The 26318-nt window shown below is 43.2% G+C and overlaps 2 protein-coding genes across 4 annotated transcripts in view; both read left to right on the top strand.

The window, feature by feature from the left end:
* Window positions 1-7617, top strand: part of pak4 (p21 protein (Cdc42/Rac)-activated kinase 4) — a 33862-nt gene extending 26245 nt beyond the window's left edge. For both annotated transcript variants that reach the window (XM_073482551.1, XM_073482560.1), the window contains exon 11: window positions 1476-7617. In XM_073482551.1, coding sequence (XP_073338652.1) covers window positions 1476-1631 — 156 coding nt within the window. In that variant the 3' untranslated portion in view covers window positions 1632-7617. The remainder of the gene's footprint in view (window positions 1-1475) is intronic.
* Window positions 7618-10539: 2922 nt separating this feature from the next.
* On the top strand, window positions 10540-24991 carry LOC141014368 (sushi domain-containing protein 6). 2 transcript variants are annotated; one of them, XM_073488118.1, is made up of 5 exons: window positions 10540-10703; window positions 17537-17643; window positions 19560-19763; window positions 22460-22604; window positions 22789-24991. In XM_073488118.1, the coding sequence occupies exons 2-5, from the start codon at window positions 17550-17552 to the stop codon at window positions 23117-23119; spliced, it is 774 nt and encodes a 257-aa protein (XP_073344219.1). In that variant the 5' UTR covers window positions 10540-10703; window positions 17537-17549; the 3' UTR covers window positions 23120-24991. The 2 variants fall into 2 exon arrangements, with proteins under 2 accessions (XP_073344219.1, XP_073344211.1); XM_073488110.1 differs by having other exon boundaries at window positions 10546-10703; window positions 22786-24991.
* Window positions 24992-26318: the final 1327 nt, after the last annotated feature.

The raw sequence follows: 26318 nt of genomic DNA, 5'->3' as shown, positions 1-26318 counted from the left end.
ACACTCCAGCCAGTGATTACTAAATTATTACATGAGTACTCAGTACTTATGGATCACACCACACCCATCGTCCAACTCAGCCTTCATTTTGATCACAACTACACACCAGTAAAGTCTCACATGGTTGAGATGCTATCGCAGTGACAAAGTCTGTCCACAGACAGACACAGATGGCAAAACACTCAAAACCACGTCCGCAACAATCAGCGCAACCGGAACCACATTCTGCAGCAATGACACATATGCACAATGTGAAAACTGACGCTGTCACAGCTTGTTATCGTTAATCGTTTGGTGTAATAACATGAATCCTTTGTGTCAGCTAGTAGTTGGTCTTGTTTGTAACCACACTGGCTGTGAGGAAAGGTTTGATTATGACCTGTGTCATTTTTACTGCAGCAGGTATTTAGATGCCTCGAGGTTGAGAGACATTAAAGCAGTCTTGAGTGATCTATGACCTTTAATTGACTTCCTCTTTATTGGCTCCTTTGAGGAACAGTGACCTGGCACAGATGCATGTTCTACTGTCACTATGTAGACTTATGATGGCCTGTAATTCATAAAGGCAGTAGGATGAGAAATGTGTGGCATAGATCGGAGTAGCTGAAGAGTAATAACACTCCTGACTCACTATGACTTGTGTAAGTATTCTCGTCTGACCATTAAGCAGTCAGAAGGTAGTTTGGGTAGATTGTCTGGGTTTAAATTCTGTTTGGTGGAGAGTTGCAAAACAAACAACAAAGAAATGAAATAAAACAGGTTCTTACAAAGTCTTTGAAAGTTTGGAAAGTGCTTGATTTAGTTTACATGTAAAACAAAATGTTTTCATATTTGAAATGAAATGATCCCACACGAGCACAGTTAATAGAAACAGCTGGTAAAAACAAGAAGTGACAACATACATTGATTGGTGTGGGTATAAAGGAATTCTGTAAACTTAGGGGGGTTTTTTGTAATAAAATAGGCTTAAGAGTCTGGAAATCTTTGGTTTAGGTACCTTGAAAGTGCTTGAATTCTTCTCTTAAAAAGCTGCGCGAGCCCTGAAGAAAACTGACCGCAGGTGCACGTTAGAAATCCATTTATTTCTGCGTTCATGTCAACATTTCTGATTACAATTCTGAAAGTGATACTAAAATAAGCAGGTACAGTCTGTGTTTCAGTTTCTGCCATTGAGCCTTCAATCGAAATTCTCTGTCTAGAAAAGCGAGTTATTTTCAGTCTGATTCACTGAACAGGTCCTGATATTGAGTTTATGCAAACTGTGGGGGAGATACCTGATTGCTGATAAAAGACGCTCTTTATTTCACAATCAACTCTAGTTTAAAACCACCTGGTTAACTGTCTTCATGTGGTTCAAAACTGAGCCATTTCCCATGTTGTGCCAAAGAGAATGAAATACATTATCCCTTAACAAGCCTACAGGGTGGTATCATTAACACCTGACTGACTTTGACTCTGGATGATTTCTCTCCCAGGTGTCCCCTCTGCTCAAGGGCTTCCTGGACAGGATGTTGGTGCGAGACCCGGCTCAGAGGGCCACGGCCAGCGAGATCCTCAAACACCCCTTCCTGACGAAGGCGGGTCCGCCATCCTGCATCGTCCCTCTGATGAGGCAGAACAGGATGAGATGAGACATGTGACACTGAGACCTCCGGACAGTGGAGGGCAGCGTGTGCAGGTTCAGATGGAGCAGAATACTCCTGCACACAGAGGAGGGGCCCTCAGAGGTCAGAGGTCACAGACGAGAGGTCGGGTAAAACTCTGAGAGCTGAGCTGCAGAGTGTAAACGGGTGTGCAGGAGTATTCTGTTTTTCTTATGTGAATCACTGAACTGTGGGGAGTGTATCCCCTCAAAAAGAGGCAATAAGGCGGTGTGTATGTGTGTGTGTTTGTCTGCCAACATATGTTGCTGACACTGTTAATGACGGTGTTTGATGGCTCATAAGTGTGTGTGAGTGTGTGAGAGCTCTCTCTCGAGGAGAGACGAGCAGAGAAGCCACAACCTGCCTGTCAAGTGATTTTTGCCGGTTTGTTTTGATTGAAGGGCCTGACCTGGAAGAAGCTGAAGGACTGTGGCTGTTTTTATTTTTCCATTTGGATCTTACCTGGATTTTAAGAGTGACGGTGGGGTTTTGCACACCAGTCGGATGCTTTGAAGGAGCCGTGAGCCCATTGGCTGATTTAAGAGACGTTTTAATCTCACTACTCGACACTCTGGAAGCCGAATTTTCTCACTACAAAGACGTCTGATCCCGGACATGGACGTTTTCCTCACCACGCCAAGAACTTAACTACTGAGGGAGGAAATCTTTTGACTCACAAATGAGTCAAACAGACTTTTATTTTGTAGCCATATAAATACTAGCTTCCTGTTGTAAACAAGCAAACATACACTAAGTCAAGAGGTAAACACTGGAGTTGTGGTTTTTTTAACAGATGAATTTTTCTCTTATTTCATTCCTTTCTTCCTGTGTAAGTACAATGAACATAGAGAGATATATCAGTTTTGATGTTTTACTATCTCTATTTTGTGATTGTTTTTATTATTATTATGATTTGTTTCCTGGTTTATTTTAGAGAGAGATGTGATGATTTTCAAAGCACTGTCGATGAGAGATAGAAGCTGCACTCCCGGTTGATTCCTGCACGCAGATCATAGACACTAGACTTTTTATTTTGTTGTTTGTTTGTCTTTTTAAAGACTCGACCAGACGGGACCTTTTAATCACAAAACCTCAGCGGCCAAGATGTCAGTCGGGACGAGCAGGAAAGGTTTTACAGAAACATAAAAAGCAGAAAAAAAGAGAACAAGAGTACAACCCCAAAAACAGATGAACATCATAAAATCAAACACCAGTTTCTTGTTTTAGAAGAGTAGGCTCTTTTTTACTATTTCTGCTGATAGAGTTGAATCACTTCCCTAACTAATGATTCTTCTGAGGTAGAAAACTAATATTAGCTGCTTTCCAGGCAATCACAGGTTGTTTTTACTCTGTGGTACATGTCCGCTCCCTGGTAACATCATCACTCTGCTTCAACAAACACTCAGCTGCTGCTGCTGCTGCTGACGTGGAGGAGCGCTCGTCGTGTTCTTCTACTGACCCAGTTTTCTGATTGAATCGATTAATGTTTGATTGGCTGGTTAATGCATCCGGCAGAACGCTCCTGAATCCACTTCATAGTGTAAGGGCGATAAACGACAAAGGAAAACTCTCTGCAAGAAGCGATCAGCAGGAAAAGTGGCTATGTTTAGATTTATACCTCCGATGAATAGTGTCGGTCATGCTCCTAATGTGTGTGTGTGTGTAAAGATATGGGATCTGTTATTATTTTAGTGTTTGCATTTTAGTCGGTGTGAATGTGTGTTCTGTGAAAATGGACCATTAGGCAGAGGACAAAAAGATAACAGGAGTACTTAGAAGGCAGGAAACACTTAAATGAAAATCCAGTCTGAATTCTAGTGAGTAAAAGCTGCTAATGATGTACAAACACACGAGCTAACAAAAATATCAGACCTGTGTCAAATTGCTCAAGTGAGTTCTCTGAAGCGGCTGAAAACTGCTCTCACGGTGGAGTTAATCACTTTATTGCAACTTGTTTGGAGTACAAGGTGTTTGACTGATCGCTCGCTGCAAATCACAATAAATTCACTTTCCAATCGCTTTCAAGAAATCACCCACAGAGCGCCTCAGCCGTCTAAATGAACCCACGGAGAATTAATTACAGTTCAGTTTGGCCCAGGTCTTGTTATTATCCGCCCACTGGTGCCCTGATGTTCCTCAGGCTGGAACAGGAGGCGTCTTTATCAGCACACACATCTGTACTCTCATACTGTACCTCGTCATTTAGACAGAAGATGAAATCAAAGATAAAGCCGTTACAGATTCGTCCCTGTCGAGGTGACGCGACACAGAGATGCACATAAACAAAGCCTGCAGACACATTCCTCTCTCTGAGCCAAGGCTGCTGTTTCCAGTCCTTCTATGTCTTCCAGTTCAGCTGCTGCAGAGAGCCTCCTCCCATCAGACCAGACCTCAGTCAAGTAGCATTTTTTACAATGAGTTTTCAGTTCTGAACCCAGAACACTTCTGAACCAGAACCACAATCTGTTTTCTCACACTGTTGGATGGCGTCTCCAGTCAGGGATACAAACTGTAACTCTACAAACGGAGGAGTAGTCTGGATGGAGTAACACACTAACTGTACTTTATGTGCACAGAGCTTTGTCCTGTACTTTTCTACATACATATACACTATACTGTAGCTGTAGGTGCACTGTGTTAGAGATGCAACTATTAATGCAACTATAAACCATCAGTTTATCAAAGAAAATTAGCCACCAACTATTTTAAAAAAACAAAAAATCTGATTAATAGTGTCAGTTGATTTTCAGGTAAAAATGTCGAACACTTCCTGGTTCCAGCTTCTTAAACGTGAGGGTTTGCTGCTCTTCTTTTTCATTTATGACAGTAAATGAAGAGTCTTGTTGTCGGTTGGACAAAAGAAACAATTTGTGGTCACGCTGGGCGCCGGGAAATTGTGATGAGCATTTTTCACATTTCTTTGGCTCTTAATTGAAAAACAATTCAGTTAATCATTGGGCTGGGTATCGAACTTCAGTACTTTGATGCCTCCTAATCACGCAGCATGCTTGTTTTGCCAAGATCTAATTTAATAAAACCGTCATCGAAGTGGAGGTCTAGGTATCGATACTGGTGGCCTGTTATTGCTAAGAAATGTTTAAGATACCCAGCCCTAATTGATCGTGAAAAAGTTGATAATTCCTGATAAGCACAGCTAGCTATGGATGAGGGCTGCATTTAATACTCGCCAGCTGTTTGATTAATCGCCCACTATTTTGATAATCAATTAATCGGTTGGAGAAAGTTTTTTAAAAATTCTCTGAGTCCAGCTTCTTGAACATTTTCTAGTTTCTGTCCTCCGACTAATCTAAGACATTCATCTGTGACCATTTTCCAACATTTTATTAGACGAGATAATTTAAAGATTAATCGACAACAAAGTAATCGTTAGCTGCAGCCCTGCTGTGGTTTGAAGAGTGTTCAGGGGGCGTTTGTCACCGTGGTAACCGAGATGATGCTGAATCTGTTTTGCTGCATTTTAAACCACAGTGAAAATACTTCCTTCCCGGCATCGCTCTCTGTAGCTTCAAGCTGTAGTGGTATTTTTACAAAGTTGAGCTGTGCTGTCTCTGGACTGTGCATTTATAAAACACTATTAACAGAATGTAGTCTCCCCCTCCTACAAACACGTATTATCAGGTGAACGTTCCCAGGCTGAACGTAGGTTAATGGTAAACTTTGTCTCTGCCTCTTTTCTTCCTTAACAAAGACTCTGGTAGGCGTTTGTACTTTGTCTCTTGGCAGCTCTGCACATAGTAAATTTTCAGCTGTGTCAGTTTGTGGATCCGTTTGTCGTCAGAAGTGGGACAACCCGATAATGACTCACTGATTATGAAACGAGTTGTGATGTTTTGTGTTTGTGGCGTTTCGCTTCTAATCAGAGACGCGACGGCCGAGCTGAACGAAACGATCGACTGAAAGACAATCAGGAAGTTCGAGTAATTTAGTTTGTGATATTTTAAGATGAGACGCTTTGAATTTCCTTTTTTTTTTTTCTTCCTCACAGTCAGAATCTCACATCTGGAATATTTGATCACACTAGTTTCAGACTGCTTGTGTTTTAAATAATTTAGTTTTTCAGGGATCGACAACAAAAAGACTGCTTTGTTTCTGGTGGTACTTTTTGAGAGGACCTGCAGTAGGCGGCGGGCGAAGTGGTAAAAATGACCAGCAAATATTGGGATTTGTACATTTGACAGTATCAGAGCTACTGATGGGAAGAAAACAGCAGATGAAAGACGTTTAATGCACTTCATCCGTCTCATCGGGAGTTGACTGTCTGGTGCTCTGTGTGAAAGGCGAAGGCCTGATGTGAATGAAGCAAATGGACTTCGGCAGCAAACTTAATTTAAGGACTCACATCTGGAGAGTCTTCATCAGAGTTAAAGGCTCGTTCTCACCTTCACTCAACTGACGTCAAAAAGTTAGTGCTTCGAAGAATTTCCCAACAGGTCCACACTGCAGCCTACAGTTTATATTCTTACTTGTGTTTGACCGTCCTACACGTCTGTGCATTGACTCATCCACCCACCGGATTCATTTTCATTTCATCAACTTAAAACCTGTGATAAGAAGCTGCTCTGTAGTCTGGTGGTACAGCACGAAAAACAAAGTTTACGTGGTTTCACCATCGTCACCCAGAATCAAAGAAAAGATCATCATTAAGTGAAAAATATCACAAGTTTCACTTTGACAAGACATACAGGTCCAAACTGCAGCCTGCAGTTTCTCTTTTGACTTGTGTGTGACTCTTTATCGACTCATCCACCGAACTGCCTTCATTTTCCTTTCAGTATCTGAGATAAGAGGTTGATTACTGGTCAAACCCACATCGGTTTCTTGTAAATCTTCAACTTTCATCTCCAAACATTTTGACTTCTAACAGCAACACTAAAACGATGTTTTCTGTCTCTGTTCTTCCTGCTGTCAGGCCGAGTGTCATCAAACGCTCTGTGGTTTTATTGTTATGACTCAAACCATTGATCTGTTCTCATTTCATTATCAATGTGAAAATCCCAAATCTGATCACACTGCGGGTGGACTGACGTTGCTCTTTAGGTCGACTGTGATGGACCAGATTCAACTGCTGTGTGTGTGTTTGTGTGTGTGTGTGTGTGTGTGTTTGTGTCCTGTGAGAGTGTGTTTATATGAGTTCATGCCTTAACATTTACAATCACTACTTGACGGATAATTCTGACTTGACACTACGACAGTTGGAGAAGGTGAAAGGAGTCTGTGACGCTTCTCATCTCACATTTTTAAAAATGATTTTGATGTAGTTGTTCTGCTGAGGGGTGTTTGCATCTTCTGGCTGACGAGTTTAAAAGCTCTCTAACATTCCTGACAGTTTAAATAGCTGAGACCACTTCAGACTGAGGGTTTTTCAGGGTGTTTTTTATTTTAAAATACGTTTGAGTGCCTCGACGTCGGCGCTCTTCTCACCTTTCTGAAGCAAGAAGCAGGACCGCTGGGATTAATTTCTGTCAGCGCCACAGAGCTTCCAGAATATTTCATTATTAGTAGCCAATGAGCAGCTCCGGTGCTGCTCTTCAGGGTTTAGTGCCTTGCTTAGCGGCATCTTGTCAGACATTTTTAAAGATTGTCCTGTTTTGTGAGTCGTCTTGCTTCTTGGAAAAAAAACCCTGCAGGACTCCGCAGTGAACATGTGGTGACTGAGGCTCAGATCTGGTGTCACTGGACCACTACTGACCAACCAGCAGCCCGCTCTGTGAAATCTGTGACGAAAACAAACAAGAATTCTCCTCTGATGGATCGTTAATGACTCTCATTGACTCGCCTCTTGTGTAAAAGCTGATTTTGTTGATCTGTTGCAGCGTTGACGTGTTTTTGTCAAACATCAGATTCCTGCACCGTCTTGTTTTTGTAAACTTCACTGTATTGTATTGTAAAAACATAGACTTCACTTTGCAAATTTTACTTTTTCTTTTTGCAAATACAGATTTTGTAAAAGTCATCCATGGTGTCTGTTTTCTGTTCGGCTTTTGTTTCAGATGTTCCCAAACGTTAAGAAGCAAAACATGGACGCACGTGTTGTAAATCACCAGATTTAGTCTCTGTACGGTGGCCTTTTGGGGACATCTCGGTGTCTTTAATCAGGCTCGACTTTCATCAGTCTGAGCTGCTACATGCTGCTTCATCTTCATCTGGAGTGTTTCTTGCTGCTCTTCCAGAAGTCATAGATCATCTGTTTGATCACTGAATGTGCAGAAAGCAAAGAAATCTGTTGATGTTTCGGATCACAAATCAGATTTAAAACTATTTATTGACAATTTAAACTAAATACCTATTATTCTATCATACCACACTCCTTTCCCTGCCTTGTATTTGCTCAGCACCAAAACAATGATGCAAACTGATCGGTGCGCGAGAGCTGTTTAGTTCTTGTATCATTATTTGCAATCTTCCAAAACCGCCTCTTCCTTTAGAAATGTACAGTAGATCATAGAAGATTACTGTATCTGTGGCTGCAGACCTTTATGAACAAACTTGAAACTGAAAACCACTTTGTCTCGCTGCACTGACTAACATTGTCACATCCTGTCTTGAATGTTGTTTAAAGAAAACTGCAGTGCTCTGTGGGATTTATAATCACAATTTAGGCACTAAGTAACAGTGTTATAGGGGTTTAAAGTGCACGCTGTTGCACCTGCAGCTCAGAATCGACTGTTATTCACAGAAAAATACAAAAACAGGCCAAGAAATACAAACCAACAGTTGCTGCTCAACTGTTGATGGAGCATCTTTACTTTAGTCGTCATTACAGGACGAGGAAATGATGCACCGACATCCAATAAACTCGGCTCCACTGTGTCTGATGTTGTCATGATGAGGTCTATATTGAAAGTCGCCCTTCAGTCACCACCTAACTGTCTAATTACAGGCCCGATAACGTTCCCACACGCTTCCTGATGAGGAGTTGATACTGTAAACCAGCCATCAGTGGAAACCGTGAAGAAAACCCTCTGCACGTATCACAGCACGAGTCAGCACCGTTGTATTTTTAGCACTTCCGTCAAAGTCAGTGGAAGCAGCAGACTGCAGCTCCTCAGCTTTTACTGTAAACAGTGCGACTGGAGGTGGGACGCCACAAATAATGAGAGCTAATACGGCTCACAGGACAGCTGTTTGTGGTCCACATGTGAGGTCATGTCTTGTTTTTACCTCGGCAGCAGAGAAAGTAAAGAAGAAGGAAGAAGAAAGTTTTCTGCTGCTTCAAGAGTTTGTTGTTAAATGTATATTTTTTTGACAACAACACAGGATAGAGATTTTTATTGTTTGTAGTGTTTTTTTTAAAAGTCAAAGTGAAAATGATTTAGTTTGGTCACATTACACATGAAACTAGGTCATCGCTTACTGATATGGCAACAGAGACACAGCCCATAACAATGTGACAGACAACACAGGGAGGACAAACTGCTTATTGTTTACTGGTAAATACTGAAAGTTAAAGTGAGGAAAGTGATAACTGGATATGATTTCTGTGATATATGATATGTATTGTAATGACTCTGTGATATCTTGAGGTTCAAAGATTCAATTAAGGAAAATAAAAACAAACAGTTGGAAGATATCTCAACAAACACTGCCATGACGTGCATAAATACCAGTGAGTGTTCGCCTGCTATCAAGTTAAAGGGACAGTTCACCCTAAAAATCTAAAATACATATTTTTCCTCCTGCCTGCAGAACTTCTTATCCTTCCTGATTGTTTCGGTGTGAGTTGCAGCGTGTTGGCGATGTCAGCTGTCTTCTCTCCGTTATAACAGAACTAGCTCGTGTTGCTCAAAGCGCCATAAACTTGGCAACTCAACAGTAACGTCTCTCTCCTGAAACGACGGCCTGTTTACTGAGGACAAACCACAGACTTTGTTGTGAGCAGTTTCATGCAGGGACTATTTCCTTTCCGTATCACCGCACAGAAGGAAGCGTGCATCTACTTATGGATGAGCTAACTAAGCTAACCGGGCTAGCTAATGTTACGACTTTACAAACTATATCGGGCTCAGACGGTGAAACGAGTCATTTTGGGGGTTTGTGACGCTCAGAAAATGTATCCACCGTTTTACAGACACTTCTTTCACAATATAAGCTTATGGGAGCATCACGTGATGATGTAATTACACAGTTTGGCCCCTTCGATTCACCTAACCCTAACCCCGAGTGATCTCACACCCAGGAAGCTGAACGATTTTGGCCTCGTGTGCCACTGAGCAGCTCTCTGAACGGGGCCATGCCTCCGACACCGTGTCCAGATCGCCCTCATTAGATCCGCTGTGTAGATGCTCTGAGTTAACTGAGTTATCCTGCACATTTCCTCCTGCTGTCATACGGTCGGTGAGCGTCGTTCAGCAGAAACTGAATAGTTCCTGCATGAAACCGCTCACAGCGAGGCCTGCGGATGATCTTGAATAACTCAGTCATGCTTTCTGGAAAGACACGTCACTGTTTTAAAAATTTAACAACTTTTTTTGACATCCAGTGCAGCAACCCACGACAAAACATCACAGACGGATAAAAAGCACAATGGGTCAGGTGAACTTCAGTGTGTCAGCGTGCTGGTGTTAGCATTGGTTTTTACTTGTGTGACTCAGTTTGTGTTTTTCATCAGAAAAATATTTCCAGGAATTTTATTTGTGTTTTTAATGATGCTTATCTGTTTATAATCTATTTCTGTGTGGAGACAGGCCACAGTTTCCCTTTCTCTCACTAACTGTGGAGTGTGTGTGTGTGTGTGTGTGTGTGTTTGTTTCCAGAACATGACGGAGCCGCGCAGGTGGGCGGTGCTTGGCTCCCCTCAGCAGCCAATGGGAAGGCAGCGTGTCGCTGTCAGGCACAGCTGATCGATGAGTCAGGGCAGAGCAGCTGAAAAGCTCCCACTTGTTGCTGAGCAGGAGCAGCGATCGGAGTCCTGATCCACCTTCGCGCCTCCTCACGCGCACATCTGCCCGCCAACGCGACCCGAACCGAACCTCCGCTGCAGCCCGGGCAGCCTCCACGCGCTCAGGATCCCACCGCCGCTGCCTCCCTCGCGGCTCTCAGGTGAGACGTTTTCTTCCGTTTTTTAACCGCTTCACGCGCCCCATTCAACGGGAGGAGGTGTCGGTGTTTTGACTTCAGCAGCTGATCGATCGAGGTGATCAGAATCAATAACAGATCGATGTGATCGACTGTGTGGAGACAGGAGCGCTGCTCGCCTGTTGCTCTGGGGAAGCAGGTGGATGTGTTGGACTTCACACAGCGATCCGACATCATAAACATGAAGTCGGTGCCGATTAATTATTGATCCGGTATTGATAAAGACTGGGCCTGATAGTTAATAATCACAGAGATCTGATCTGAGATCTGATCTGAGCTCATCAAGCTTCACTCATTCACCTGCTGAGGAACAAAAACGGCCTTTTACATGATGAACTGTGTGAATGTATTCAGCTCAAGGTTTCCAGGAGTCCTTGAGAGGCATCCAGGTTCTTCAAGGATTCATTCAAGGAGGAGTTTCAGGCTCCTTGGAGAAGCTTTCAGAGGTTTTCAGAGCTCGTTTGTGTCGTGATCAGATCTGTTAGCTGATTAATCGATAAATCAATCTGCAGAATAATAATCTGATAATAATCTGACTTGTGATTGATTGTTTCAGTCTCTGTCCACTCAGCTGTTCTGGTGTTGAAGGCTTAACTGTCAGATTGATCGATAATAGAAATAGTTGCCTGACAGGTGTGTGTGTGTGTGTGTGTGTGTGTGTGTGTGTGTGTGTGTGTGTGTGTGTGTGTGTGTGTGTGTGTCTGACTCACAGCTCAGACTGTAGGCTGATGACTTGTTCCTTTAAGTGCAGTTCAACACAACTTTATTTACGTTTGTCTTTAAAGGTTTAAACACATTTAAAAGCGATAAACTCACCAACACTTGTAATAAATACATTAATAGTGCGTCACAACGTTCTGTTGATACTAATTTTTTAACTTAAATTCCTACATAATGCAGCTTTAAAGCAGCTACAAAGGACTTTCTGGCGCCCCCTGTGGACACAAGCGGTAGCGTTTCCACCAGCACCTGTGGTAAAGATGGTGGTCTGGCTTGAAAGCGAGTGAAAGGAAGACGCAGCTGTGGTCAGTAACTATGTAAGATTAAGATTAATAACTGTAATATGATCCGCTGCAGAGCAGGCGCCTCAGTTCATCCTCAGTAATCTGCCTTAAAAGATAGTTTTCATTTTGTGAGTCATCCGACCCGACCCGGTGGCAGGAATAAAACATAACTGTAATAATCACACAGAAATAGCCGGTCTGCTCTCCGACGGCCACACAGACGCGTCAGCATGAAACTGAGACTGTTCAAAAGTTCCTTCCATGTTTCACCAGCACTTACTTTGAAGTATTGATTAAGTCATGAGGGCGTTTAGGCCTTTGTTTCATCACATTATAACAACACACACGCACACAGACACACACAATGTAACTCGTAATGCAACATCAGCACTCCCACTGTGTGCTGCGTGTGTGTGTGTATTGTGTTGCAGTCAGAGCATCACAAACCCTTCAACCTGCTGCCTCACCTCACCTCACCTCACGCTGCCCTCCAGTTTACAGTCAGTCTGTTGGTGTAAGAGGAAGTTTTCAAGGTGTGGTCCGTGGGAAACGTTTGTGTTATGTTGAAATATGGTTAACTTCCTCACTGCTGAGTGTTTTTAAGATGATATGTACTCACTGAGCAGGTCCCCGAGGTGTGAGAGTGATCCACAGTGATCCACAGTGATCCACAGTGATCCACTCAAGGCTTCAGCTGTGGAGGTTTGCAGTCATTTCACAGCAATGTTAACAATTAACTGATTAGTTGATCAGGAGATCTGGTTTCAGCTGATAGCAGCCATTAAATTAATCAAATATTCTGCCTCCAGCTCCTTTAAATGTGAATTTGTTCTGGTGTCGCTCCTCGTCTGTGACAGTAAACTGAATATGTTTGTGTTGTGGATGAAACCTCTCGCTCTGATGATCGTGTGTCACCATGTTCTGGACCAAAAATAATCCAAAGATTAATCAATAATGGAAGTAAATGTTTGTTGCAGCTCTATTTAAAGCCCCTGACTGTAGATCAGTGTTGAACCCTTCACCTGTCAGCTGAACTTCACACCAGTCACAGATCAGGTAGAGACTCAGACTCAGTCCTCATAAAATTAGGAAAGATGAAGAGTTGTGCTCGGTTTGTTTTTTGAGCGGTTAAAGATTGACACTAAACATCAGGGTTAATAGTCACTGACTCACTAACTAGATGTTTTCCTTTAATAAAGAGAAAACAACACCCTGACGCTCTGCAGGGTTCATCCTCTCTGCACCTGCTTATTTCACACCTTCAACAATCAGCAGCAGCAGAGCAGAAAGAACAAAGTTCAACAAGTCGGATCAGAAGTCACTGATCAACCAGACTGACTCAGATGTGGTTCAGTGGGTGAAGACACTACTACGACGTGACTGAGTCAAAGCAGACTCCCAGTGGTCATCGTCATGTTTCTTATCTTCCTGCCTCTTGTCTTCATTGTTCAGCGATGACGATGACGCTTCCTGCAGCAGGTTTTTCTGGGATTTTCCCAGTGGAAGTTTCTCCTGAAGGTGCTGGTTGTGCCCTCGTCGCTCTGGCTGACGAACCAGCTCTTCCTCTGTTTGCGCCAACAAATGGCTGCTGTGGCTTGAAACATAAAACGCATCACTTCCTGTGTGCCAGAAAATATTTCCAAGAAAGAGCTACCAGGCAGCGTGTTTACAGCAGCGAGCGTCATTTAACGAGACATGATTGGTGCCATGGTTTGACCCTCTTATCTGAGTCACCGCTAAGAGTGTGCACACGTGAGCTGCCAATAAATCTACAATCAGTTTAACATCAGTGACCTTTTATACAAAAGAAACAGCTTTGTGACTGTTGGGTCTTAAATCCACCTCAGTGGTGGGACAGAGGCGTACGCGACAACCCTGAGACCTCAAAAATATGGAGGATTTGGAAACAGAAGCAGGTGTCTGGGATCCCTCCACAGGAAACGTTGAGATCCTCGAGACACTTCATGACCGGCAGTAACCCTAACCCTCTGGCATTTGCATGAATTTCATTCATTCATTCATTTTTTGTTCCTCTCTCCATCCGTGCAGGCCACCTCCCTACGTCTTGTTACAAAATGCATCCTTTTAAAACCTTATATAAGAACTGGGAAATCCTCTTTCCGGGGCGTCTGAAATCTGCTGAAGTGTTTGTTTCTCTTCTCCATTTCTTTGTCTGCATCCCTCACTGAGGACAAATCGGAAGAAATAAAGGAGGAACTGTGAACCTCAGAGGGAAAACCAAGAGGGTTGGCAAGTATGAAGACGATGGAGAGGAGCTCTGAGACACAGACGGTGTAAAACCTCCAGGAATTATTCTTGTTGTCAGAAGCTAAAAATGCAGCTGCACCAGAGGAGGACACCTGAAGTGTGAAGTCACCTGTAGTGAAGCTGTCAGTCAGACTCTGCCTTCACAGCCCTGCAACAAAACAGAGCCAGATTGTGCCAGCTGACACTAAAAGCTGTGGGAACGCTGACATTTAAGCGTTGCCAGAATGATGTTTGTAGTGATTCTGATGGTGGCGGAGTCGATGCGTCACATCTCTCAACACAACTTTTATCAATACGCTCGTGATGCTGCGGTGCGATTGAAGCCAAGCAGTCTTTTTTTTTCACAGGCTTTATTACGTAACGGCGGTTTAAAAAAAGGAAACAAAGAAGCCAAAATCCTCCAGCGTTACAACCTGCAGCTCTCTCATGAGAAGCAGCCGAACACATTTGGAAGAATTTCTCTGTCGTCACGTTAATTCTGCAGCAGCTCTGTTTCCAACTTGACAAACATTTCAGCAGAAGTTATAATATCGCAGAGGGCCACGATGACTAAGATTCAGATCACCCACGCAGATTGTGGTCACATAAGAAGGAGCTGTGAATGTGTGTGTGTGTTTCAGGGGGTGTGTTTGTGTGTAAGTTATGCTTTAAACCAGCTTTTTGTGGACACTTTTCCTCACAACTTTAAAGACGTGCAACAATCAAGCAATAAGATGTCAACTACTGAATTAATCACCAACTATGTTCATCATCTATTAATTGGTTTAATTAAACAAGTCTAATTTCTCTGATTCCAGCTTCTTAAATGTGAATATTTTCTTTCTTCTGTATATTTTTATCTTTGAGCTGCGAACAAAACAAGACATTTGACATTTCCACCTATCGGTCCCCAGAAATAATGCGGCACATTTCATTTGACTTTGATTGCATATCCCAATATCTCTAACTGGTTCTGAGTCGTGTAATAGACCAAACAATCAGTTACTGCGAAAATTGACAATGAAAATAGTCACTATTTGCAGCCCGTCTTCAAAGGACCGTTTGAAGATTAAGACTTGGTTTCAAGGTGAAGGTTAGAGTTAGGTTTTGGGCTGCAATCGATAAATTACTCATCACAATTTCCCAAAACCCAAAGTGGCGTCTTCAAATTGCTTGTTTTGTCCAACCAACAGTCTCAAACCCAAAGACTCTTCATTTACTGTCATTAATGACATAGAAAGGTAGTAAATCTGCACATTTAAGAAGCTGGAACCAGAAAATGTTTGACAGTTTTACTTGAACGATGACGACGATACTTGCTGCTGCAGCTCCATTCAGGCTAGCTTTCAGCATTTAGCTGTGATGGTTCGAGTCAGGAGCGAGGGGGATGCATTGTGTCGACGAGGGCCCTCACAACTATAGGAGGCATGTGAGTGTGTGTATTTGTGTTTGTGTGTGTGTGCTCATCCGAGCGTGACTGCCATGTTGAGGCGGGGGGCCCTCCCTCGTCGCTCCAGAGATGACTGGCATCTCTCCTGACATGAAAGCACCAAACACACACTAAAGGCAGCAGTGCAACACCTACACACACACTCTCACACACGATGGCATTTAGACGGGCTCTCTGGCAGAGCTTTGGGCTCTGTCGGCACTTGTTTCTGACAGGAAGTGCGTGTCTGGGGCGAACCAGAGCGAGTCATCTGGAGAAAGAGTTTGAGTTGTTGTGGTTTCAGAACGAAGAAAGTTTTGGTGCTGCTCAGCTGTCGGCTGTCAGATGTGATGATTTTGGTCAGTATGGTCAGCGCTGACACAGAAAACAGTGAGGTGATAGTTTCAGTATCAGTCGACTGAAAGGTTGAAGTCAGGACAGGGTTACAGTCATGCTGTAAAGGGTCAATGGGGAGATAAGAAGAAGAAGAAGCCGAACACAGGAGCAACGAGCAAAGGTCTATTTATTGTCAGATCACAGTACGTGCTGCTTCTTACTTCATATCAGATCATTTACATCTTGTGCCAGCAGATCAGATTTCACTAGCATTTGCTTGATTGTTTTAAAATATGGGAAGCCGTGGTGACACGTAGTTTAACTTTAGTCAGGTTCCAGTGAAATACTGACTGAGTCTTACTGGTATTTAAATGTACAGTGGAGTTCATCAGCAGCTGCTTTATGGCACAAAATGGAAAGAAGGCTCGTCTCTTCTGGTGAGAAATGCTTTCAGATAAATAACTTCCAGCGTAGACCTGGAACAAATAGTTTAATAATGGAACAAACAATGGAAACAAAAGATGGCATCTGAGGTAATGAAGGATCATGGGAGTTGTTGTCTTCATTAATACACAAACAACATTGCTGAAGAAAATCTATCGACGTGACTCATGCAGAAATGTTTCCAGACGAGGTCGTGTCAAGTTTAATTCACGTTTTATTACCAACTTCGTCACTCGCTGAAGCTTCGTTTGGAGTTAGAGCGACCAAAGGAAACTCACCGTTAACATTTATTGTGGAAATGTGTCATAATATATGTGAAGATTTATTGATTATGTATAATCAGAGCTCTATTACAATGTGTCTCTGGTCTATAGTAAAGTGAAATAGGAACATTATTTTATTTTTATAGTGATGCGTTGATGTTTTATACATTTTAAATGAAAACACACGTGTGCGTGTTGAATGCTGCTGTCAGAGTTTATCCTGGAGGTTTTGGAGGCCACAGACAGGAAGCCAGAGGTTCGACTGTCAGGTGTTGTTTGTAAAAATCAAAATGAAGCGCTTCATCAGTGCAGCTGCTCGGTGACCAGCAGGAGAAGACAGCAGCGGTGAGTGTGGCGGCACTCAGCAGCTGACAGGTGTGAGTGAACACAACGGCAGGACGGCTTTGTCAGTCTGCTCTGGATTAAAGCAAACAACAGGCTGGTTCACAGCTGACAACACAAAAAAACCCCTTTTCTTTCACAGCTGTGATGTCACTTGTATTTTCAGAAATGTGCCGCAGTTAAAATCTTTAAAGAGAGAGAGAGGTGTGACTTCTGCTTCCTGTTCTAAGATACTGACCGGACATTAGCTCAGTGTGAAGTTAAAAATATAATACGTAAGACTTCTGCGTTAAACTGGAGAAATTTACTCCGAGTAACAGTGTGTTTTACTTGGAATCAGAGAGTGAGGACGAAGTCAGCGAACGAGACGTAACATGAATAAAAATAGTGGTTGTTTAATGGTGTGTTCGAGACCAGCGAAGCAAAATGAGCACCGGTCAACATCACAGAACAGAAACACCCGACAATGGAGGTGATCACTGCTGCAGTCGGGCTGATAAACAGGAGTGAAGATACATCAGCTTTTTAATCCTAAAAGTTAAGAGTCATCTCTGAGCGGATCAGAACAGAATCTGATGTGTTTATTCCTCCAGAAGGTCTGGATCTACAGGCAGGAGGTTCATACTGTGTGTGTAACACTGATGCTTTTATTGTGGTTGTTTTATGATCTTACCTGTCTGCTACGTGGTGATTCTGCACTTTATTGACTCTTCATCTCTGTTGTGTTTTCAGGAAGTCTGGTTTGATGTCTGGCTCAGTCTCGTATCCATGGCTGTGTGGACGCATCAGTCTGGTCTGTGGACTCCTCCTCCTGGCCTCCTCGCCGCTCCTCGCCGCAGGTACGACCTCTGACCCCACCTGTTCACCCCTCACCCCTCACACCTCTGGGTAGTTTAGTTTCTACGATGGTTTCACCTTCATTTTTTGAGCAAACAGGTAAATATTTGCCAAAATAACTGCTCCATGTAGACAGAAGAGAATAACCTCCACGTCACCATGTGGACAGAATTGAAGTGACGATTCAACCACAGCGGTGAAATCCCGAAGCAACCTCAAAACCTTCGTCCCACAGAGTCTAATAATGTTCGCCGGTGGTTTGGACTGAAGCTCGCAGTGTTATCAGCTCTTTATGATGACTGATTGTGAAACACTAAATGAACTTTAGGCAGCCTGTTGCAGGATGCAGCCGCCGTACATGTTTGAAACGTACTCTCGGCTTCTTCCTCTTTTTATCAGAACTGTGAACTTCACACAGAGTTTATTTTGTGTTAAAATTACTTCTCTGGAGCTTCGGTCAAACTCTTTTCTCTCTCCTTCCCTTTTTCTAACCGTGTGAGTAACAAAACAGTTCAATTTAAAATAGCTTCTTCTCTAATCGTGTGAAACCGTCAGATGAAGTTTATCTTCTAGTTGAAGTTGTGGCTTCACTGGCACATTTTCTAGTGAGTTTCCACTCTCACACTTGACCTACTCTTCTCGTGTTGATGTTTGGGGTTGAGGAGCGTGCAGAGGCAGTGGAAACCAGAATTGTTGCAGACGCAGACTTTTTTTAGGCGAAGAAATGGAGGAAGTGGGTAACTGTGTGGCTGCTCTGGCAAAGCTGCCCATCGGGTAAAGCTGAAGTGGGTGTGGATGCTTTTCACTAAATGAGAAGTGAGTTGCCGGAAAAGCTCATTGTCAGGCACGCGTTCACATCAGCATGTGTGTGCACAGTACAGTACCTGGTGTCTGGCAAGCGATACAGAAGTATCTGCTGCTGTACCACCAGACGACATTGCAGCTTCCATCCTCCACTCCCTGCTGCAAATAATTAGTTTTTTATTTCTAAGATTTATTATCAGGTCATTCAGGTTAAACTGATCTTGAATCTTGTGTCTTGAAACGTAGTCCCAACCCTCTATCGAGCCTTTTTCTCACGTTTGTTGACAGAATCAATATCTCCTCACTGTCGTCTCACCCTGTACCAGCTGGTGTCACACTCACTCGACATCATGTCTGTGTGCTGCTCTTCTCAAACAACAACATCGACGATGACAAAAATCGCACATTTAGAATTTTGGGCCTTAATTTCCAGAGATTCACAGTTCAGATCTCGACTGTAGAGGCTCACGCACACCTTCAGTTCCTCGAGTAGCTGTGTAGGAGGAAAACTCAAAAGCAAGAGAAGAAATGGCTCATGCACACTTCCTTTAAAGATTATAGGTGATACAACTTTTCTGCCGTTAGATCCTCATCAGGTCAAACCCAGTAATGTTTTTGCAAGTAACAGGAAGTGTGCAGGAGCTCGCTCTTCTCTTTTTCAAAATTGCAAAGCTGCCCAGTAAATAACCAACGTCTCCACCCTCTTTTTATTTCCCTAAAATATCACCGACATGTGCTGATTGTGACATTTTAAAATCCAGGAATTATTCCCACACCAATTACAGGATGGTGATACAATTACCTCAAACAGCTGGAGAACATCTGAAGGGGCTGAATAATTACTTTACAGCACAAAATGAGAATAAATCATTGTTCTTACGATGCAAACTGAGCTGAAGCTATCAGAGCTGCTGGAGGTGGCAGCATGTGGAGGGAAGGAGTGTGAATATCACCTCCAGAGTGGTTAAAGAAAACAAATGCATGTGAAGAAGTGCTGCAGAGAGGGAAGAGGGCACAGATATAGACCTTCGCTGATAGAAATAGTTAGACTTGACTAGACTAATAATCCTGAACATCACCTTTTCTCATCTCTGTGTTTTGTTGATCTCTACAGGCCGGCTAGGTAACTGCTCTCACCCTCTGGTGCCCGAACATGGAGGTTTCCGCTGCGACCCGTCTCCGTGTCGAGGGTTCCCCCACAAGAGCTCCATCCACTTCTTCTGTGAGCCCGGGTACCACTTCAGCACCAAGGTCCGCATCTCCAGGTGTCGCCACGGCAAGTGGCAGAGCCCGATACCGGCCTGCGTCCCCAACAAACGTAAGAAGATCCTGAATCTGTTTTATTATGGGAGCATGTTTGAGTGAGCGTTTACAAAATGTCCAGCCTGAGAGACTTGTGATGAGGTGTGGATCCACTGACTGACTGTCAAAATGGAAATGATCAATCCATTCATTGATTAGCCGATCAGAAAAACGAAAAACATTTTCTGGTTTCAGCCTCTCAAATGTTAGAATTTGCTGCTTTCTTAGTTTTTGTTTGGTTAGTCGGACAAAATAATTCTCTTTTGGCTCTGGAAAACTGTGACAGACATTTTTCATTGTTTTCAGACATTTTGTAGAAGAACTAATTAAGACAAACAGTTTGATCTACGATGACAATAACTGTGAGTCGCAGTCTTACAGTGACTCAAACGCTGCTCGCTGCCAAATAACACTGTACTGGGAGTCTCTTTGTTCTGAGAGGAGCCTCAGCAAACAGCAGGCTGGAGAAATAAGTATTTGTCAAGGGTTGTTCTTTTTATTGAGTTGTTTTTCTCAGACGTTTGTGTGCGTTTATGTTATTAAAAGCCAGTTACTGATGACAGTAAGCTCTTCGTTCAGCTTGATCCCTTTATAACTTGAAGATGTGCTGATGAGGAAACAGAGAAAAAAGGAAACTGTCACTTTTTCTTTTTGCTTTTAGTACGAACAGTAGCTGCAGCATGAATACGACTTTGTATCTTCCTTCTGTGCAGAGGCTTGTATACTGCAAAAAGCGACCAGTCGCAGTCAGACATCCTGGTGTTTTTGCCTCACTGCAGATACGTTACTATTTATCGGGACATCCTAAATCTTTTCCCGGCATACTCAATATATGGTGGTGTGGTTTATCGGATGTTGCCGTGCTGGAGCATCATTTCAATTTCAAGTCAGGACTCTCACCCTTTAGACTGAGGTTCATATCCTGTTAGGAACATGTAGCTGGGTAGGTTTTAGATAAGATGGTAAACAGCGGCTGGAAAGTCTGACTTCACCCGTGTGAATGTTTTTCTGTTCCATGAACTTCTAGTTTTAAGTCAATGTTTGGGCGTCTCAGTGTTTAACCGCTCCGGGGCTCGTATCATCACACAAACCTTTTAAATTCAATATTTACCTGAACAAAATGCTTTGGGTGATTTGTAGAGGAGAGACTATTTCAGTCATGTGCAGCACAAACAAACAGGTTAGTAGATCAGCTCTCTGCTCTCCCTGAGTTTGGAGTCATGTGACGTTAGATTTTCCCTCCGTCATTATTAAGCAGACGTTCTTCAACAACTCCAAACATCTTGTGACATTTCCCAGCAGCCCCGGGCGTCACAGCATTCCTCAGTAATTACCTCATTTTATAATGTGTTAATGACTCATCACAGCGTTTTGAAGGCCGATTAGTCGCTTTATGATGGTTCCTTCTTGTTTCGGGCGTTCAGGGAGCAGACGGCGTGTCATTTCCAAACCTATACTTAAAATATGTGCCGTGGCCGATTCCAGACGTGAGATGCGGTCCGGCTGTGTGAGACTTCTCAGAGGAGTTTTACTCTGCAGCAACATTAAACACTCTGACTCTTTGTCTCATCTCACAAGTGAATGAAACTCCCTGTTATCACATCTGATTCTACATGCTGTGTTTCATCAATAAGATCAGGAAGAAGAGTCGACCTTCATTTTGCGTCTTCGAGGGTGGTGTCAGGCGCCACCTCGCCATCACAGCGCTAATACTAACCCAGCAGCAGCAGCAGCTCGCGTTTGTCTTTGACCTATTTAACAGAAACGCGGCTGCAGACGCTCTACAAGCTTTACTTTCCTCAGACCAGTTCCGACTTCCTCTGTCGCCATTCACTGAAAACCCGCTGTGACAGGAAGTCAGAGCGCAGAACGAGGAAGCGGGCGAAGCCACCATAATAACCAATAAACATTTCCTCTGCGTCGTCGCCGTCAGAGCCTCATGGAAAGCTACTGTTGCCGTATTGTCACGGGCACAGACAAACCACATAAGTCGATAAAGAGCTTCCTCTCATAGATCTTTTATTTGATTATTTGTGTTTGTGCAGACTGTGGAGCCTGAGTAACTGGGATTTTCCACAGAGGTGCAACACATAAAGATTTTATCTCACGGCTTCAGATCATCGTCTGAAGCTTATATGTACGAGGTGAATGCAAACACCAGATTTATTTTGTCCCAGGGCTGAAATTAATGATTAGCTTCCATGTTCATTTATCGATTCACCATTTAAATCCAATACATTTCAAAACAAAGTAAAGAAAATGCAAGTGTCAGTCCAAGTTGACGTCCTCAAGCTGCTCGTTTTGTCTGACCAACAGCCCGAAACCCCAAAATATTCCATCTACATGTCTGTAAAAAGGGAAAAAGGCAAAAAAAATTCAAATCTGTGAAGCTGGAACCACAAAGTGTTTGTTCTCTTTGCTTATTCTGCTAACTTCCTGTTTACTTCCTGTCACTTTTACAGTGACGTTACCTCCAATTTTCACAGCATACAAAGCTAACGCTAACTAAAATAAGGGTGAAAAAGCCCTTAAAGGTTACGTAACGTTGGTCACTTCACTTTGGCCTGTTAGCTTTGTAAATATTCTTTTATAGTTTTTATTGTCCATCTTTGTTTATTTCGAGCTGGTTCTTTGTCAAAGTTTAAAGTAACTGCTGTAGACTGTCTTCAGAAAGCTGTTTCTGTTCTCAACGTCTGTCTCTCTCCTCCTCAGAGGGTCCCAACATGAACTCTGACGACAGGGTGAATGACTCGATGCCCAGCATGGCGACGACAGCGGTGGGCGTGTCCATCTTCCTGCTCACCACCACCGCCTGCCTGGTGGTCAAGTCCCGCCTCTACCCCTGCCAATCACACGGGTGAGAAGATTATTTACTGCAGTGATTCACAACACGGGGAAACTTCTGCTGTTATCGGAGGACATCCCCCCATTTCAACCCTAAAAATGATGATTTCTTTATATTATAAGAGATTCAGGTTCCTATGATGTCAGGATATACATCACAGCCATGAAATAACTGTCTCTCTCTCTCGTCCCAGCAGCCGTCGCTCCTCAGACCAGCTCGACCTGATGGTGGACGGACTTCCTGTCTCCCTCCCGTCCTACGAGGAGGCGGTGTACGGCAGCTGGGGGCAGCGCCTCCCCGCCTGCTCAGCGCCGGGCCCCACGCAGCTCCTGTTATCTCAGGAGGCTCCCGGCTGTCACCAGACGTCGCAGTCGGACGGCAGCCATCGCCCCTTGCTGTCCAATCAGAGCCCCGACAACCCCCCACCCCCTTACGAGGAGATCCAATCATCACATCCCAGAGACAGGATGAGTGACGGGGACGTCCGGCAGCTACGTGTTGCACTTTCAGACGATAAGGACACTTGATTGACAGACTGTGGCGTTCATACGTGGCACACACGGTGCAGGTGTTTGGCAATGAAGGCTCGATTTTGATTGACAGCTGATTGCTGCAGCGCAGTTCAATCTGCAGCCCGACGACAGCTGACAAACATAACAAACAAGACTGACAGCAGATTCCTGTGCTGAATGCACTTTTCCTGGTTGGCTGCAGCTCACCAGCATCAGGACGCTCTGTCCTATCACATGCTATTTAGACCAAGCTGATAAGCTCTGATTGGCCAGTTGTTACGTCACAAAGACCTGAATGAAGAGGACTAAAGTTCATTTATAGATGAAATGTTGATTGTATCGTGTGTTGTGTGAATGTTTGAGGGGGAGTTTATGTGCTGTCAGGTGAAAACCTTGTATCAGAATGTCTTCAGGAAAAAGAAAACTGCCTTTTTTATACTTTGATTACAATTAATTTCATTGTTTAAGAAGATTGATTGAAAATCTTCAGTTTAAAGCAGCTTCAAGGAACTTTTTATTTGTGTTGATTCTGGCGACCCCTGTGGATAAAAGTGGTATGAGCACCATCTTAATCTGGCCAGCGAGTGTTCAACGGTTACAGCTCAGTCATCTCCTCACCTCCATGTTGATGGAAAGTCAGGTGAAGTTTCGTAGTCCAGGAAACATTTCTGGAGCTTCACAGCAAAAGCAGTGTTTTCAGCAGCATCCTCCTAAACAACTGAAGCAGCTGGAGATTTGATTTAAAATGTAAAAAAAACAACCAAGCCGAGCAAACTGTATGGAGCCATTTCATGTTTTTTAAAGGTTGTTTTTTTAGTCTCCGGCTACGATGCTGCAATTCTGTTTCGCTGTGAAGCTCCAGAAATAGTTTGTGGACTACGAAACTTCACCTGACTTTCCATCAACGTGGAGGAAGGAGATAATGGATTTTACATTTTGGGGTGAACTGTCCCTTTTAAATTGAGACTGTTTCATAACCAGTTAAAAGTTCCTCGTAGTGCTAAAAGAAAATCACCCAAACTGAAATTATGAGGTTTTCACATGAGAGCAGTCACATGACGTGTAAGTGCCTGTGTGTGTGTGTGTGTGTGTGTGTGTGTGTGTGTGTGTGTGTGTGTGTGTGTGTGTGTGTGTGTGTGTGTGTGTGTGTGTGTGTGTGTGTGTTTTCAGTGTTGTTCTGGAGACGTGGTCCATCCTTCCCGTCAGTGACGGGCCTGACCGAGGCTTCTCTGTGAAGTCCGGTTCATGCTGTTGTGTTTCTTACCTGAGACTCGTGCACGGCGTTTCTCTCGGAGTCTAACTGGACCGTGGTGTTGTGGATTCACAGTCGGACGCTCGGGGAGCAGACGCTGATCGCATGTTATATGTTAATTTAAACAGATTGTTGATTTAGTGTACAGCAGATATTTAGAGACTTTAAATGCTTGGAAACCAAACAGTCTGTAAAGTGTTTCTCCTGTGGTCATTCAGTGCTGAGATTCATTTCAATGTGCAGTGAAAAGACTTTCTGAGATCATTTTATCGCCCTGGTGGCATCGCTGCAGACACGTAGGTGCTTTTTATCCAAATGATAATTTTCATTTCACAGCCTGCAAAAAAAATAAATGTATAAAATACTCACAGACGTTGGACCAAACCCCCCCCCCCGATCAGCTGAAAGTGATCAGTGATTGATCGTCTCTCCACCTGCTGCCTCCCTCTCTGTCACTCTTTGACCTCTGCAGAGCAACTGACGCCTTCACAGACCTTGAATGTATTCTGTTTTATTTTGTGCCAACAAATTTAAATATTATATGGATTGTAATACTTACAGAAAGATTATTTGTACATTGTATTATTGCACAGAAATTATATGATGAATAAATGTTGAGACGTTTCTTTGTTTGACTTCTCGGCCTCGTTTGTGTCTTAATTGAAGTTAATCTGCGTCACCTGAGTGTTTGTCAGTGTGGCAGCAGGATCAGGACGGAGCTGACGTGTTCAGGACCGCAGACGAGTGAAGATTTCAGCCTAAAAAATGGTTTAAACGTCTTTTCTAAACAATTTGGGATCTCAGGGCTTCTGGAGACTTGGATTACTCTGGACAAACTGTATGGAGCCATTAGTTTTTTAAAATTTTTTTATGTTTTTTATGTTTTAAAACAAGTCTCCAGCTACTTCAGCTGTTTAGGAGAATGCGGCAACGCTTTTTTGCCGTGAAGCTCCAGAAATGTTTTGTGTACCAGCATCAGCATGGAGGTGAGGAGATAATGAATCTGAATTTTCATTTTTTTGGTTGAACTTTTCCTTTTTTTACCGGCTTTACAGACATGCAGCTGCTAAAATAATGTGAATTTAATCATCATGAATAAAATATTTATCACATTTTTTGGGACAATTCTTCTGTTTTCTCGGCTGAAAAACTGCAAGAATCCAAATCGAGTCTCTGTGTTGCAACACGTTTAAAAAACATTTCACTCTTTTTCAGATCATAGTGATAAACCATTTTTTCCACGTGAGACACTGAGGTGTTTTTCCTGCTCTGATGGAAGTTTCCTCTCCACCTGCTGCAGGTCAGTCTGGACACACAACAACACCGGGCAGTGAAGTTAACTGTTCACTTTTGTGTTGATGAGAAAAAGTTATGAGGAAACAACACTGAGTTTCTTAATTTGTGAAATCCCGTCTGCTCACTTCACCTTCCCTCGATGACAAAAGACCAAAGTTTAAATGTGTAAATGAAACTGAAGTGATTTATTGTTTCAACATACAACAGTTTATTTCCAAAGATGATAATTCAAAAATGAGGCGTTGTATTTTCTTTCTGCCGTCTCATTATCCTTCCAAATAAACTGCTCACTTCCTGTGAGGCCGGGGAATTTTCCTTGGAAACGAAGACAGTGACTCAAATGAAAACTCACAGGAAAACAGCTGTTTGCTGGGATGTGGTGGCGACGTGATTGTGTGATGGAGGTGATTAAGGGTTAAAACTCTGACACACTTCTTTATTTTGGATCCTGTTTCTAGTTCGACCCGAAAGGAGAAGTTGGTTGGAGGTTCAGGTGTGAGGAAATAAAAAGGAGAAGAGGTGGTGCTGCTTCTTACTGTAAACAGTCAGCTGTGGTCGGATGTGTGGATGAAGAAGACGAGTCATTGATAAAGACAAACCAGAGTGTCCCAATACTACTGCAGGAAAATACCCCAAAAATACATTTACTCAAATACTGCAGGACAT

The sequence above is a fragment of the Pagrus major genome, chromosome 2, assembly GCF_040436345.1.
Source record: "Pagrus major chromosome 2, Pma_NU_1.0".
Lineage (NCBI taxonomy): Eukaryota > Metazoa > Chordata > Actinopteri > Spariformes > Sparidae > Pagrus > Pagrus major.
This window is presented reverse-complemented; position numbering and strand designations above follow the sequence as displayed.

Excerpts from the sequence above, each read along its gene's own strand:
- LOC141014368 (XM_073488110.1), top strand. The coding sequence starts at position 17,550 with ATGTCTGGCTCAGTCTCGTATCCATGGCTGTGTGGACGCATCAGTCTG. Across the intron at positions 17,644-19,559 it reads CTCGCCGCTCCTCGCCGCAG|GCCGGCTAGGTAACTGCTCT; the intron begins GTACGACCTCTG and ends TGATCTCTACAG. Across the intron at positions 22,605-22,785 it reads TACCCCTGCCAATCACACGG|CAGCCGTCGCTCCTCAGACC; the intron begins GTGAGAAGATTA and ends CTCTCGTCCCAG.